This window comes from Dendrobium catenatum, unplaced genomic scaffold (genome assembly GCF_001605985.2).
Source record: "Dendrobium catenatum unplaced genomic scaffold, ASM160598v2 fragScaff_scaffold_621, whole genome shotgun sequence".
Lineage (NCBI taxonomy): Eukaryota > Viridiplantae > Streptophyta > Magnoliopsida > Asparagales > Orchidaceae > Dendrobium > Dendrobium catenatum.
In genome coordinates, this window is record NW_021319083.1 from 30,296,677 (window position 1) to 30,313,466 (window position 16,790).

The following is a 16,790-nucleotide window of genomic DNA, read 5'->3' on the forward strand; positions in this document are numbered from 1 at the left end:
TATATATATATATATATATATATATATATATTGGGGAAATATTTAAAATATTTTTAACCATTAACTGGCTCGCGTGTGATATGACCTAATTGCGCGTCAAACCACGGGCCCATATAAGAAGAATGATTTTTCAATATCTGTCGTCAAAAACAACGGGAGCCAGGCAAAGAATAAATAAAGGGAAAATTGCGAATTCCTTTTGTATTTTTATTAATAAAACGAGAAGGAAAATCGCCCGGACTTTGGTAGACCATCGTAGCCGCCTCTACTTCCTCCGATCCTCCGCTTCTTCCGCTATTTCTCGTTGTGATCTGTGCCATTCAGGAGAAGTTATATTTCTTAGCATTCGTTGGAGGGAAGCCAAAGGCGAAGTGCAGTTACAGAGAGGGTGCTAATCGAGGAAGAAGATGCATTCGACACACCTACTTCTCGAAGAGCCAATCAGGATGGCTTCCATCCTTGAGCCATCCAAATCCGTGCGTCTTCTTGATCCTACATCCGATCTATCTGATTGTTTGATTTTTCCCCTTTCCTAACCCTACTGCAAATTTTATGTTGTTTTGTAAATCTGGTTGGGAGTTGTAAGATCCTTGGTATTTTGTTAGTTTGGGTTGATCATGTTGTTTGTTTGCAGAGTTTCTTCCCGTCGATGACCAAGATTGTTGGGACGCTCGGTCCTAAGTCGCGATCGGTGGAGGTGATATCGGCCTGCCTTAAAGTTGGAATGTCTGGTATGCTTCCGTCTTTTTCATAGAAGTAACGAGACGGTTATCGTTTTATGCCGTGCTTGCAAAATATTGAAGGTGTTTATTTTCATTCTTTTTGTTTTTTTTTTTTCAGTGGCGCGCTTTGACTTCTCTTGGGGAGACGTGGATTATCACCAGGAAACTTTAGAAAACCTTAAGACGGCTGTGAAGAGCACCAAAAAATTGTGCGCTGTAAGTTTCCATTCATCGCTGTGCAGTTAACTTGAGTCAGGTGTTCGGTTGTCGTAATATATTTTAAATTATAAGGTATGTATATGTTTTGCATCCGCTAATAATTAACAGCTGTTGTAAAAAAATTGACAGCCATGTTTGGCTAGAATTATTCCTTTGCTTTCCACCCTATGAAGTCTGTTGCCTCTTATTGTTTTTAAATATAGTAATAAGCTGATAAGAATTAGGTCAAGACCTTATGCAAATCGTCTAGTGCAAATAAAGCAAAAAAAGAAGATCACACACAGAGCACCCACACCCCAATATTTTTTATATTAGTTCACTCAATTGATTACTAAATCTTTTTGTTGACGTTACATATGTCACCATGGTTTCAATTTTGGATTTTTTATATCTCTAATATTTCCAGTTCTACCGAAAGACGCCACTTTTATAAGAAAAACTAAGGTATCTTTAAAAAAAAAAAATCTTAAAACACAATTAAATAACTCACAATATTAGATGCCTTTATGATAGGTCCCCACTCACTTTTCCATCCCATTCATGTATGAGTTTGGATAATATGTTTCTTTTCTTCATTGGGTATAAATTGTGCTCCACAACTTAACCTTAGTAGCAACTTACTGGCATATGACATTTGAAAACTAGTCTCACACCGCCTGCCCTTTTCTGAGTGCATTTGTGAATTTTATGTCTATGTTTCAGGTAATGCTGGACACTGTTGGACCTGAGCTGCAGGTTGTTAATAAAAGTGGAAATGCTATTTCACTTGAAGCTGATGCAACAGTAGTTCTTACTCCTGACCAAAACAAAGAAGCCTCCTCTGAACTTTTACCAATTAATTTTACAGGTCTAGCTAAGGTAAGCATCTGGATTGTTGAAAACCTTGGTGCATTTACTGTAAAAACATGAAGTGGATTGTTAAAAACCTTGGTGCATTTGCTATAAAAACATGAAGTGCATAAAAGTCTTATAACTATTCTAGTTTTTATTCTGTAAACATTAAATTCCACATTTTTATCAATTTATAAATATATTTAGGTGTAAATAGGTTTATTTTTCAGGCTCATGCATTATCCTTTTATTAAAATTCTCTTTCATAAATTCCTAGCCTTTATATTTTCCTTTTGAAATGATGGATTTAGTTTCTTCTAATTTCCATTTCTAGTAAACATAAGTAGCCGAAGAAGATATATGATATTCATCTTATATCTTTATCAACCAACTTGAACTTTAAGCTAACTTTTTGAAATTATTGTGGCTTTTATTTTTATTGAATTTTGTATTTGAAAATTAATTGCTAATGATTAAGTGATCAAATTGTCCTTAATTATCATATTGATTCTTTGAAATTTCATTATGTTGCTATTCTCATGTCTCATACCTTTTTTTTATATTTTGTCGCTTTGCAGGCAGTCAAATCAGGAGACACAATATTTATAGGTCAATACTTATTTACTGGAAGCGAGACCACTTCTGTTTGGCTGGAGGTAATGCATTACTTATGAATTCACTCTATATTTATTTTGGTTAGAAATTTGTATTCATCTGTTTCTACTTTCTCTGCAAGAAGACCAATCAAAATTTCTAAGAAAACAGGTATTTGGTTAAATTCTTGTTCGCTTGAATGGAATTGCTCAAATGAGCAAACATGAGCTAGAAATTTGTCAAACCTAAATTGATGTTTCTTCAACATTGCAGCCTTCATGCAGGTTTACCTACTATTATTTTTAGGTGTAAATAAGTTGAGTTTGAGGTAGCTCACGTGTTTTTCAGCTCGATTTGTTAAGCAAATGCATAAGAAGTTTTATTACACTTGGCTTGTTTGCTTATCAAGTTGATCACTAGCTGTGCACTAACATAAAGACTACTTGAAGTTCATATATAAATAAAATGGCGCGGGCGCGCACACACACAAAACCTGAGCTTTTCAATTCAAACTTGGCATCAAAAATTTTTTACCATCCTAAATATATTTTCATTGTCTTACGTCATTAAATTATCATTTTGAGTTAACTCGTGGAGATATCTATGGTTCAGGTAACTGAGACACAGGAAGATGATGTTGTCTGTGCAATAAAGAACTCAGCTACTCTAGCAGGGTCCCTATTCACATTGCACATTTCTCAAGTCCACATTGATTTGCCTACACTTTCTGAAGCTGACAAAGATGTATGTAATGGCTTTTTTTTTATATTTTTTTTGGAGTTTATTTCATATAGAACTATGTATTTATTTGATATTCATTGGTTAAAATTTAAATCCAAGCTGCTATCATATTTTTCTCTTTTGGTATTAACGTGGGCTTTCATTTAATAACGTTCAACTGGAAGTGAATGATACATGATGCAGATTTCTTACTTGTGTTTTCCACCCATTACTCACCCATGCTGTAAAATGTCTTCAAGGTGGTAGAAATATAACAGTGATTAATTTAATTCAGTTTATGATAAATATTTATCTCACCCTAAAAAACTTAGAAAAGGACACTTAATAGGGAAGCTGTAATTTAGGATATAGGCACATATGCAATAAGATTCTTATGGTCAGATATATTTGGCAGTTGCCATATATTTGATGATATTTTCTGAAGAAATACCTAGGCAAAAATTGTTCACATGTCGCAAACCATATCATCCTTCTAAGCTAACTTACCAAGAATGCAACTGTAGAGGATATTCCAAAAGTTTCACCATGACCCTTATAAATGACATGACTATAGTGGTGATGTGAGCTTAGAGTTTTCCGCTATCGACATCTCCAATCATTGGGATTTTGTTGCTGCTTTCACTAGTTCCTTATGTATTTTATTTTTATTATCTATTTTCATTTAAGAGAGGATTTTAGTGAGGATATTTTGTATTTGTTATTCTTTGAAATTTCATGGGTCTTTTTGAATCCTTGGGTTAACCAATTATCATGACTTTGAATTTTTCCTTTTCTTATTTCTCCCTTTAGGCTGACCAACTCACCTTTTACTCTCCCATAATTTTCAAAGTATCCACAATTGTAATTACCCTCATTGTTTTTTTCTTTCCTTGAAAATAAAAAACCACTTTATGCACTTATCGTTTTATAACCCTTCCCCTCTCTTGGTTGACTTTTTGGAAATTAAATATTAGGAAGCCCAAATGTCTTTTGGAAACTTTAAAGTGGAACTTCTCGCGTAATTTTGGAAGCTTAATATTGATTTGCAACTTCTTGATGTTCCAGTGTTTAGGATCCTCATGTGGGTCCTTTGAAAGTGCTCCAATCATAGGTCTAGGCCTCTTGGTATAATCTCCAATCTTTCCTATTGTTGTAGCTTATTTTTTCTTTGTTGTGTTTGGAAGGAACCCTAATGTTTTGTTTTCAAACTGTACTATATTGCCAATTTTGTTCTACCACATTGTTTTTAGTTGCCACTCCATCCAGAGCTTATTTCGCTAGTTACAAATTTGTTGTTCTTGTTGTTTTCCCTTAATTTTAGTGTTCTTGTTATCTACAACAATTTTAGTTATTTTTTTGTCATGTTTTGTTTGTCCGAGCAGCACATAATCATGTTAGACTATTATTTGTTTAAATTTGGGTGCGATTATAACATTCTTTTGATGTTCTTATCTTGTAGTTCATAATTATTGTAGCTTTATGTGGTTCTCACCCTTAATAATATCTTGTGAGGAACTTGAGGATTAGCTATTAGATTGATTGCATCTTAATTCTACAAGTAATTCATAATCTAGTGCATGCTCATTTTGCTTGGAGATTTATTTCTTTTTGTACTTGTATTCACGTTCGATACATTTATTTGGTTTTAAAATATTTAGTGTTAAGGAAGTCCCCTTTGGAAGCATTCATTGAATTGGGCCCGTTAGTTCTACATCATATTTGGTAGTAGGGCCCATGGTTCAACTAGCGGTATATTTGCATTTTTAAAAAAAATCACAATATATGGTTACATTCTCATGACATTACACTATGTTATTTGATCCTGTCGCTAGTATGAGCGGTTTCCTATTTCATGGTTGTAGTCTAAATGCAATGCGATAAGCTTTTTCTTTTTCAGCTTCATGAGCGACTCTGTAACATTATGTCATGTCCGTTCTTCTGCTTATTGAGATGCATTGTCAATTAGACTTTTTGGAGATGGGCTTGTTTGGTCATCCACTTAAAGTTGATTAAAATGAAAGTTTAAACCCACCAATCCACCTTGATAGGTGTGATGTTTATGCTGAACTCAATCCGTCGAGCCATGGATTCCCTCAACTCTTAATTCCTCTGTGTCCGTGCTCATTTTTATTCTGAGGATGAGAACATTTTTCACCTCAGGATGAAAGAGTACCCCCCTCCACCACCATTAGCTCTTGTTGATTTATTTGGTGGTTATCATTTGCACCATAGCGTTGTCCATATTTGTGATATGATGATCCCTACTATGGGTAGTATTAAGAGCACCCCATCTATGCCATGTGCACCATAATGACCATATCATGGATCCCATTAATACTATTTGTTTCCTTGATGAGCCCTTTATGTAGGAGATACTTTTAGATGGCATGAGCAAGACCCGAATGTTAATATTACTTGAAAAGTGGGCCACCCACCTTTAATGTTCGTCTTCACTAGAAAATATTAAATGATTGATTGATTGATATGAATGAGTATTTAGATTGGGGACTAGAAGTTTAGGTTTATTTTACTTTTTGGATCAACTAAGAGTATCCGGTCTGGCGCTTGCGGCCGCTTGCCGTCTCGCTCGCGACCTCTCTTCTCGTTCGCAACTCGTTGCTCGTTGCCTCTCTCGTCTCGCTCGTAGTGCGTGTGCGTCGTCTTTCTTGCAACAATCGGTCATCACTCTCGTGGTCGCTATATGTCGCAGCACGTTGTCTTGCTTGCAGTTGCAGGTTTTCTGCCTTGCACCATTTGATCTCTAGCTCGTCTCCAGGAAATTATAGTGGGAATGTGAGGGATTAGATAAAGAAGTATTTTCCTAAAATACCCCAAAGAACCAAACACTTGCAGGCTTCTTCCATTAATCTGAACGAAAAATTTAACGAAGGAACCAAATTGGACAATTTCTAATAATCAAGGGACTAAAACGGGGCAATGCGAAACTCTAGGATTAAATTGGACATTTATTGATAGTCCGGGTATTATTTTGAGCTTGTACTCATTTATTTTAGTATTTGCATTCACATCCCTGTATTTATTTAGCTTTAACATATTTAGTTATAAGTCCCTTAAGAAGTTCCATTGGATTGAATTTTAATGCCCATACAACACCAAGTGGCTGTTAAGTTTCTAGGCCCTTTTTTGTTTTTCCGTTTGCCACGTTTATGCATTTGCCATGTCGGGTTACCAAAGCTGCTCAAAGTTAATAATATGGGAACTAGCTTTACATAAACGAAAAAAATATTCTCTCTATTTTGCTAAGCATGTGCTATTGAAAGAAATTCCATTGTGTTATACAACAACAACAACAACATCAAGCCTTTATCCCACTACGTGGGGTCGGCTACATGAATCCTTTTTCTCCATTGTGTCCTATTAAAAGTCAAATTCTCGTTTAAATCTAATAAAGAAAGGTCATTCCTAATATTTTCTAACCAAGTCTTTTTAGGTCTACCCCTACCTTTCTTAACATAAGTCAAATCTAATACCTCTACTCTCCTAACCGGGTCATCGCAAGGCCGCCGTTTTTTGTGACCAAACCATCTAAGGCGGCTTTCTCTAATCTTATCTTCTACTGGAGCTACTCCAACCTTTTCACGTATATGCTCATTTCGTATCCTATCTCTAAGGGTAAAGCCACTCATCCACCTGAGCATCCTCATCTCTGCCACACTTAACTTAGTATTATGCTTCTCTTTTAAAGGCCAACATTCGGCACCATAAAGCAGGTAGTCGACAGCCAGCGTAAAACTTGTCGAACAATAATGACATGAATCCATTGGGTTATAAGAAATGAATAAATTGGATCTGATATAGCTAATAGACTAGCTATGCTGAGATTACGGGCTGAACAATACTGCGACTTTCTTTTGATGGTCTTTTACTGTAATGCGATTCTGTTCTTATTGTTTGATATGAAAATTTTGAAGCAAGTTAGTGGTATGGAACTATAGACTCTACATTCCACTTTTTGTTGTCCTTATTTGAAAACCTGATTTTTTAGGTGTTCATCATCATGAGCCTTCTGCCAAATATTTGGTGGCATTTCTTATTTGTTTAGGCTCTGCAAATATTTATTTTAATTTTTCTATGAGAAAGTAATGCACTGAACATTTTTTCAATCATTTCAGGTCATCAGTAAATGGGGTGTTAGAAATAAAATCGATTTCCTATCACTTTCTTATACAAGGCATGCAGAGGATGTTCGTGAAGTAAGTATGGCCAGTCTTCATAGTTACTGGTTTCTCCAACTCCATTCAGGGGACTAGATTACAACTTTCTTCCTTTTATTATTATTATTATTATTTTTCTCTCGAAATGATTTGCTTTCTTCAGTTCCAATTTGAGATTTATCAACCAATGGTCTTATCTTTCTAACCCTTCTGTGGATCTTTGGACTCCAGGCACGTGACTTCCTATCAAAGTTGGGTGAGCTACAACAAACTCAAATTTTTGCAAAAATTGAAAACATTGAGGTAAGTTGCAAGAAGTGTTTTACTGCTCTGCTCAAAAAAGTTTTTGCAGTTCATAATCTACGCGAATAACCCATTTTTGAAATTTTGTACCTTCTTAACTTTCCTTATTTCATTCTAGGGATTGAAACACTTTGATGAAATTCTTCAAGAAGCAGATGGCATCATTCTTTCACGTGGAAATCTTGGAATTGATCTTCCTCCAGAGAAGGTTCATTATATAACATTTATGCTGGATTTGGTTTTATTTAGGTGACATGCAATTGTTAATTATTCTTAGTTGGTCTCTATGTGACAAAAATGCGGCTAGGTATTTTATTTGACTAAAAACTATTTCAAAATTGTAAACATTTATAGAAAGCCATTTACTTCCATTTTAGTTGACATAACAAAAAAAAAAAAATCAATGTTGATGCGAAGGCGTGTAAAATACTTTCTCAATTATTAATATTGTTTTTATTGTACTCTTCTTTTTTGCTCTCTTTTTGTTATAGTTTGTGCGCCTTTTTGTTTTTTTAAAGCTTTCTTCTGTAGCTTAAACCATTTCTACTTGCATCACATGTTTTCTTTCTGCTGTAGCTTAAATTATTCCTGGCATTATCAAGTAATTTATAGGTATTTGTCTATAAATAGTGTGCAAATTTGCTGTCGATCTTTTCTTAAAGCATGCTGAATGCATCTATTTGAAATATTTTTCTTGGTTAGACCCAATTAGCATTGATTTCCTTTTCTGGTTCATAGCTTCTTAGTTAACATGATGAAAAATATGTTGGTAGCTCTATAAGTTTGTTTTGTGCTTCCGACTTGATTGTGGTCCTAAACCCAATTCACGATACTTGATTGATTGTTTTTTACTTGTTCAGGTCCAGGACATACTGCTGTAACTTGCTTGCATGAAAATTGTAATTTAAATTTGTAATTTGTCATGCAGAAGATTCTAATAAATTTTCATGATGGTTTAATGATGGATTAATTTCCTCATATCATATCTTAAGCCCCTTTTGGGGCAGCTTCCCCACATTGGCATGTTTCTTGAACATGCCACGCCCAATCGGGTGTTGCCATCTGTCTTTTAGCATGCTCAGCTGGAAAAAGAGCCTGACCGCTGCTACCACATGAATTCTGCATTCTACTTGGGCGAGTGTGGCATGGAACCCTACATGATGATAGTTCTCTCTAGAAAAGAAAAGAACTGTTGTTATACAAAAACTTCTTCATAAAAAAAAAGGCAACCAGTGTGGATTACAATGTCCTAATAATTTTTTTCACTTTGGGTTGCTACTAAGTTGGATTCTAAATATCTGATATAGGATGAATTACATCAGCAATCTTGTTTTCTGTATCTGAACTCCTAATATGAATGCTATTTTGTCACGCATGAGATGATTAGAAGTATCCTGATGGACCTGTCCTGACATGATATTATAATTCGCACCAAAAGATTCTTATAACATAAAATATTATAGAAAAATGGCCGTCAGTTTGGATTACTGCAGTTTCTTTTCCATTTTTATTTTTAAAGACATTCATTGTAATAATTTTTTAACTGGAAAGCTCTTCTTAAATCTGCAGGGAAGAATGCCCATTATTTTCAAACGTTTCCATTATTTATTTATTTTTTCAAAATTTTCCATTTTTTTGAACTTAAGAAATTAAGAAAGGTATCAATCTTTCTTCAAAAAAGGGGGAATGGGGAATGCTTTTATGACATGGGTTAACAGGGAGGGAGAGGAGATGGTGCTGTATGGATCCAGATTTTTCTTGTTGTCAAAAATAAGAAGAGAGCGGGCATAGTAGAGGGGATCTTGATGGATAGAAAAAAAGAAGAAGGAATAAGCGGTGTTTGAGATAGATTTGACGAGGGTTTGAAGGGGGTAATGTAATATGGGCCAATTTTAAAATTTTGAAGTTTTTAATTACAGGCAAAGATGGTGCTTTTTGGAATTATCTATTTTTCTAAGATATTTATTTTTAAATCAATTTGAATAAAAGGGATGACAACTTAATCAATAATGAGATTAAGTTTTCTATGTTTGATATATTATAATTCTTCTAACATACAAATAATGAACAAGTGATGTTAAAATGGCATAATGCTTATTTGAAGTGATTTTAGTGGAAAAGAATACTCCTGGTTTTCATTTTTTGCTTTATTGATATTACTGATATTGTTGTTGTTGTTGCTATTATTATTATTGCCACTTTTTATTTATTTTTTAAATTTTTTAATAAGGAATATTTTATACCATCAAAGAGAAAAATATCCGACATATTGAACAAAAGGAAGCGGGGGAGGGGTGGTGTTCTTGGGACGGGCAAGGTACAGGTTTTCGGAGAAGAAAAAGAGTTCATTTATAATAAAGAAAGAAAATGATGTATGGAGAGATGTTAAAGTTCATTCAAATGTTACTGAGTTATTAACTCTATTGTTTTTTTAGGAAAATAGATAAAAGATTCAATAGAGAACACGTCATCATTAGTCTTACACAATTATTTAGGGTGGCTATGTGCGGCCTTAGTCATTTCATGATGAGTGCTATATTAGGTATTAATTATATTTTGTTCTAATCTCTTTGCACGACTTATAAAAATATTTACATTTGGTTTCCTTTTCTTTTCTTTACTATTCCACACTAATTTTATATGCTTGCCCTGTTAGTTCATCTTCTACCCTTTCATGTACTTAAGCTACATAAAAATCTATTTTCCATTAGTTTATCTTTAATTAATGCTACTTCAATCATTCATCTCTAGTATTATTCATCTCTATTGCCTAGATTTTTTTTCACATCCATCTCTACAATGTTACTTTTTCTTTTTCTAGCTTGGCTATTTGTAGGCCATTAGCTTACATTTAGATGCATATAATTTAACTGATCTAATTTCATTTTATAAAAAATATTTTTTAACTATAATATCCTCTCATTATGCGGAACTTCTAAGATATTTTTCCATTTTAAATGCCAAGTTTTAACTCTAGATTTTATCTACTTAATGCAGATCTATGCATTTTTGTGTACTAAATATAAGATAATTTATTCATCTCACCTAGTTTTTATTTAAACTTTTAAAATTTTAATCGATAAGTATGGCTTTCAAGTCCATTGAAATTGTTTGAGATTTGGGACTTTCAAGTCCTTGAAACTGTATGTAATTTGCTCAATTTTTATTGTTTGAATCCAAGCTTTCTGTCCTTCGAAATTATTTACCTTTGTCTAACTCTTCACTTCAAAATATAGTTTCACCTATTAGAATTACATTTCCTCACACTAACAATGCACCAATTATGGTGATAGGTTAATAATCATCAATGAATATTATTGGAGGATGATGTGATATCTATATGTAATGGGTTTAAGTATATTGTATCTACTAGACAAAAGAATGAAGATAATATTAAGGATATAACTTCTAAAATTAAGGAAGGATACATGGATGATTAAAATGGAGAAGTGACTTGGGAATTTTGTGTGATAAGAGTATATCATGATGGTTTAAAGGTGAATGTTATAAAATCACAATTAACCCATTGATGTTGTATGTGTATGAATGTTGGGATGCAAAAAAAGTATTGATATTTAAATTGAGTATTACATAAATGAGAATGTTAAGATAAATGTGTCATAAAATTGAGAGTAATAAATTAATGAATAATCATATTAAATAAAAGGTAGGAGTGACATTTATTTAAGATATAGAGACTGAAATATATATTTTGGTTGGGACATATAGAGAGAAGGATAGAAAACATTTGTTAGATAAGTTCATAAAATTAGTGTAGGAAATTAAGGAGGAAAAGAGGTAGATCTAATGTTACGTGGATAGAGGTTTTTCAAAATGTTTTATAAAGTGTACTTTTAACAGTTTAGACAATACTCAACTACAATGAATAGAAAATAAGGATTTATAATACCAGCCCCAAATTGTTGGGATAGGACTATTGATGATGATGATGATGAGTAACATTGATCAATGTGTCTCCAAGAAAATTACTAAATGAAATGGATAGATTTGAATGTTGGGCTGTAAAAAATAAATGAAAATATTACTTCTAAAACCTAGATGATTAAAATAAAGAAGTGACATAGGACTTTTGTGTGACAAGAAGGTCATGGTGGTTTAGCGGTAAATTTGAGAAATCACAATTATGCCAATGATGCTACTATATGGGTATTGATGTTGGTCTGTAAAAAAAGTCATTAGTATCTTAATGTGACAAATTAAAATGTTAAAATGAATGTGTAACAAAATTAGGAATCATAAATTAATGAATGATTATATTAGAGGAAAAAATGGAGTTGAGTCTATTGAAGATAAGGAGATAAAAATAGAATTTATTTTGGACATATACAAGGAAGTGTAGAAAGTGCGTTTATTAGCTGTGTCCATAAAATTTGTGCAAGAGAATTGGGGAGAAAAATAGGTAGAGCTAGTGTTACATATATAATAGTTGTTCAAAATGATTTATGAATAATAAATTTACTATATCTACCAATACTTAATTGAAGAAAATACAAAGTGAAGATTTATGACCCTTTAGTTGGGGTAAGGCTAATGATGATGATGATATAATTTTGAATAGCATGCTCTAGTTTCCTCATGTAGTACTGAAACCAATATTAAGGCTTTTTTGAGTATTTTTTTATAATAATTTATATTGTAGAAAGATAACAAATTAAATGAGTTCACATAATTATTCTTTTTTTATTAAAAAAATAAATTGATTAGTTCAATTATACAAGTTACACTTAATATATTGACGGCCCTGTTATGATATTAATTAATTTATTTTTTTCACTTGTATTATATCAGGTCATCTTCTTCTGTATTGTATTGCAATAATCCTTAAAACTTAGGATTATGTTCTTGCGGGAATTGTTCTAGAATAATTTGTTTTTTTTTTCGGTCTCAGATTCAAGTCTTCAGAAAAAAAAAAGGGTTTAGTTAGGTTAGTTTTCTAAAAGATCCCGCTTGGATTCTTCTGCATACTCTATTTTTTCTTATATCTTTTATGATTATGCCGTGAGATGTTCACTGTATGCCCTCATTAAAGATTTATAGGAGACATCGGAAATATGGCATCTGCAGTAGCTTTCAAAGTTTCTTGGCTCCAGTCCATTGCTTTTGGTATTATTTTAATAGGATATGAATATTTCACCGCAGAAATTAGGCAGTCCGTTACAGTGGCCACTGGACACCTATCTAGATTATATTTTTTTATTTTTTTATTTTGATGTCTGCACATAATAATCTATCCACCTATCTAGATTATTAATTTTATGAAAGCACCTTATTAGTGGGAGGTAGATCAGAGGATTTGGGATAGACCAAAGGTGGAAGTCCAAATTGGCTTGCGGAAAATGTAGTTAATAATTTTCATTTAGCATTCTAGAAATTAATGAGCATTTTGTAAATCATCATCATCAGCCGAATTAATAATGGAGAAGAGCAGAACCGACCCCACATAGTTAGATAAAGGCTTGATATTGTTGTACTCTAGAAATTAATGAACATTTTTGTATATCATCATCATCAGCAAGTTAATAATTATTTTGATAATGATATTATCAGTCCTAACCAGTGATAGGTGGCTGAACCTTTGCAACGCCTAATTGCTATTTTTTCTATACTAGAGTTACATTTTGATTAAATGCCTTATTTTTATTTGACTAGTTGTGCTTCATCGTTAACTTGGAGAACCATATCAGAAAGTTTTTTTTTCTTCTTCTGATTTTCCTGTTTTACTGTGCTTTCTGCATAACTTCACTTGTGATTTCAGGTTATGCCATGCTTTACCTAATTATCTAATTATTTGCATTTTGCTTATTTTATATTAATGTTGCATGACTCACTTCGCTAAGTGGCCTAGGTTCGTCTTTGTTGGGTTCTTCATAGTTTTAACATATTGTTGTTATTCCTTAACTAAGATATTGTGGTCGAATGCTTGCATGTTATCCAAGTCCAAGTTTGGAAGACATTATTTATTTTCTTAGTTTGTTATCATATGATGTTTCCCGTACTACTGTAGTGTTTGATAACCTTTTTCTGATAATATTTAATGTTGTAAAGATATTTTTCCTATAAGAATCACTTGCTGAACAAGAGAGAAGGCTTAGCAAATGAGCCAAGTTTTGAGCATCTAGTCAATGATGATGCCATGATATCTTCATGGTTTCTTTCATTTTGAGGCAAAAGTATTAAGAAGATCACATGCTTTAAATAAAATGAAATTTATTTAGAACTAGTCAATATAGTCATTACTTCAAGATTTGGCTAGATCATGGTCTCATCTCCATAGCCCTTGCTGTTTTCAATAAGCCAAGGGCCTTCGTCATTATTTTAAGTGGCCTACGCCACTACGGCTAGATGTTTGACTTCTAACAAAGGTTTTAAGTTCTCCCCAAAGCCAAATTTGTGGATACAACTTATCAAAATCTGAGAATGCGAATTAATTCAATAAACCAAAGTTTCTGAAAATGTTAGATCGTTTAAGAGACCAAAATTTATATCAGGCGTATCCAAACTTAATTGATGAATTTTATTACCGTTGTATTGAATGTTTCATATTTCGCAAGCTTAAAAAAAAAATTGTCACTTTTTATTATAATCTTGTATCAATTAATTCTTAATTCTGTGGTTTCTTCAGGTGTTTTTATTTCAGAAAGCTGCTGTATACAAGTGTAACACATCTGGAAAACCTGCAGTGGTTACTAGAGTGGTGGACAGCATGACTGATAACCTTAGGCCAACTCGTGCAGAGGCAACCGATGTGGCAAATGCCGTGCTTGATGGTATCTTTGTTTCCTAATCCTCTTTGATTTAGTGCCATTCTGCTCATTGTAATTAATCATCTAAAAAATGTCTAAAATAATAATGACTTGTATCTTTGTGACTGCCACCCATGCAGGGAGTGATGCAATTCTTCTTGGTGCTGAAACTCTTAGAGGATTGTACCCTGTTGAAACTATTTCAACAGTCGGCAGAATATGCGCAGAGGTCAGTTTATTTTTTATGTAGTTTCTATTAATGCTGATGTTTATTTATGGTGGTGGTGACGAATGCTTGAATTTTTTTGGAGGTAAAGGGGTCTATGTATGAATGTCGGTGTCTATGTTCTTTTATCATTCATTTAAAGCATGTAATCACAGGCGGAGAAGGTTTTCAACCATGATCTATATTTCAAGAAGACAGTAAAATATGTTGGAGAACCAATGACCCATTTGGAGTCCATTGCTTCATCTGCTGTATGTCAATAATTTTCTCTCTTGCCTCCGATTTAACTTCTCATCATGCCTGCTCTTCCTCATACTTTTTTTATGCATTCTTTGATTTATGTTTATGATTTTTTCCTAGGTACGTGCGGCTATTAAAGTTAAGGCTTCTGTCCTTATCTGCTTTACTTCATCTGGAAGAGCTGCCAGGTAATGTTCCAACTGTACGAATCAAGTATGGAATTGCTATTTTGGTTATAACATTGCAGTGCTAGTTTTAGCAAGTTGTGCCCCTTTCCATTTGCTAAACATCCTGAATGTTTTCAATGTCTTTAGGCTAATTGCAAAATATAGGCCTACGATGCCTGTTATTTCTGTGGTCATTCCTCGGCTTAAGACAAACCAATTAAGATGGAGTTTCACTGGTGCTTTTGAGGTTAGCAGAATATTTTCATTATTTCATTAATCTGTCCATGCTTTATGCTTCTAGAATTGACCATATATGTAGTATGCACTTTTGTTTGTTTTGGCTGTCACCATAAATTATTATTTTCTCTTGCAAATGATCTCTGTAGCTTTTTCTTGAGTGCATCAAAGTTGTGTGGTAACTGTTTTTTCTCAATGGAATCTGCAGGCAAGACAATCTCTCATTGTGAGAGGTCTTTTCCCAATGCTCGCTGACCCCCGACACCCTGTAAGTATTTCTCTATTTTGAGGATTCTATTTCTAGAATTTATTAGTTTTGGTTTGCTGAATAAGTTTTGATGTTCTATGTATTTTTTTTTGTTATGTGCTGTGGATGACCTAGAGAAGTTTTGCCTGATATGAATGTTGTGTAGACAGTGTTATATGTTTTACGTCTAATAAAGTCCTTCATGGGCGACAAATTTGATCTATTTTGCTTTTTACATAATACTTCTTACTGGTGCGTCCTCATCAAGTTCTTTTTTTAAGCAGTAACTGTGTTATCTGAATATACTAAAAAAGCACCATAATTATTGGGTTTATTATTTGGGAGACTTAGGCTTCGTTTGGGACGGTTTTCTTCATGCTTTTTAAAGCGACTTTCTAATACAAAAATTTTAATTTCTAACATTTTAACCCGCAAAAGAATGAGCGCTACTCTTTTTTACCCCTCAAACTCTCGAATTGCTAATTTTTTGCATTTTGCCCAGGCTGAGTCCACTAGTGCCACCAATGAATCAGTTCTGAAGGTTGCGTTGGAATATGGCAAGGCCTCTGGTGTGATCAAGACACATGATCGCGTTGTTGTTTGCCAAAAAGTGGGGGATGCTTCAGTGGTGAAGATCATAGAGCTTGAAGATTGAGCTCCCCTGAACTTTTCTTAGACTGCAAAATTTTGTATTTGGTATCTATAACTTATGTTTGGCTGTTTTGTCAGCTTTTTGAGGTTATTGCAAGGTTTTTTACATGCTTTCAACTGGCCCCGTTTGCCAGCTAGTAATACATAAGAGACTAGAACTTGATTGCAAGCATTTGAGTCTCTATTAAAGTTCTGCTGTCTGCACTGTAGGGTGCAGCAGGTTGATCATAATCATTAAATTATTTCTGAAACTATCTTTATGTATGAATTTTCTCCCTTGTTTTGTATATTAATTGCAATGATGCAAAACGTCTTTATTCGTTTATCCAAATGAGAGTGCAAATCAGAAGAGGATGTTCTCCGTCATAGGACCTTCAAAGAATTAGTTGTGAACCATCTACCAGATATGATGATCGTTCTTCACATCTCTCTATAGTTGATAACAAAAGTTACTCTTTGGATTCCTCGAGTTCTGCTCAGATAGCATCGTTGTGCTTAATCAAAAAAATAAAGCATTACTCTCTTATAAAGAGGCCTCAACGACAAAAGAAGGAACATTAATCCCTAACCTTAATATTTAGGACAAAATTTTAAATTATCTTACTAATCTAATTTAGTTAACTTAAAAATATTAAATATTAGTCTTTCAAGGTTAAGTTTTGAAGATATGCTTCATAGATGAATAGTACTTCAG

General features: G+C 33.4%; 1 protein-coding gene across 1 annotated transcript; it reads left to right on the forward strand.

Annotated features, from left to right (window-relative positions):
- The first annotated feature begins 179 nt into the window (after positions 1-179).
- Positions 180-16,421, forward strand: LOC110096390 (pyruvate kinase 1, cytosolic). Its single transcript, XM_020822314.2, has 16 exons — positions 180-476; positions 635-731; positions 841-938; positions 1,644-1,799; positions 2,351-2,428; positions 2,979-3,110; positions 7,220-7,300; positions 7,493-7,564; positions 7,683-7,772; positions 14,208-14,352; positions 14,469-14,557; positions 14,710-14,805; positions 14,915-14,982; positions 15,109-15,208; positions 15,407-15,466; positions 15,948-16,421. The coding sequence occupies exons 1-16, from the start codon at positions 408-410 to the stop codon at positions 16,098-16,100; spliced, it is 1,584 nt and encodes a 527-aa protein (XP_020677973.1). The 5' UTR covers positions 180-407; the 3' UTR covers positions 16,101-16,421.
- Positions 16,422-16,790: the final 369 nt, after the last annotated feature.

What these genes read in the sequence shown, in the direction of transcription:
- LOC110096390 (XM_020822314.2), top strand. Translation starts at nt 408, where the DNA reads ATGCATTCGACACACCTACTTCTCGAAGAGCCAATCAGGATGGCTTCC. An exon ending in TTTCTGAAGCTGACAAAGAT is followed by an intron (nt 3,111 to 7,219) that starts GTATGTAATGGC and finishes CAATCATTTCAG; the next exon opens with GTCATCAGTAAATGGGGTGT. An exon ending in AGTCCATTGCTTCATCTGCT is followed by an intron (nt 14,806 to 14,914) that starts GTATGTCAATAA and finishes ATTTTTTCCTAG; the next exon opens with GTACGTGCGGCTATTAAAGT.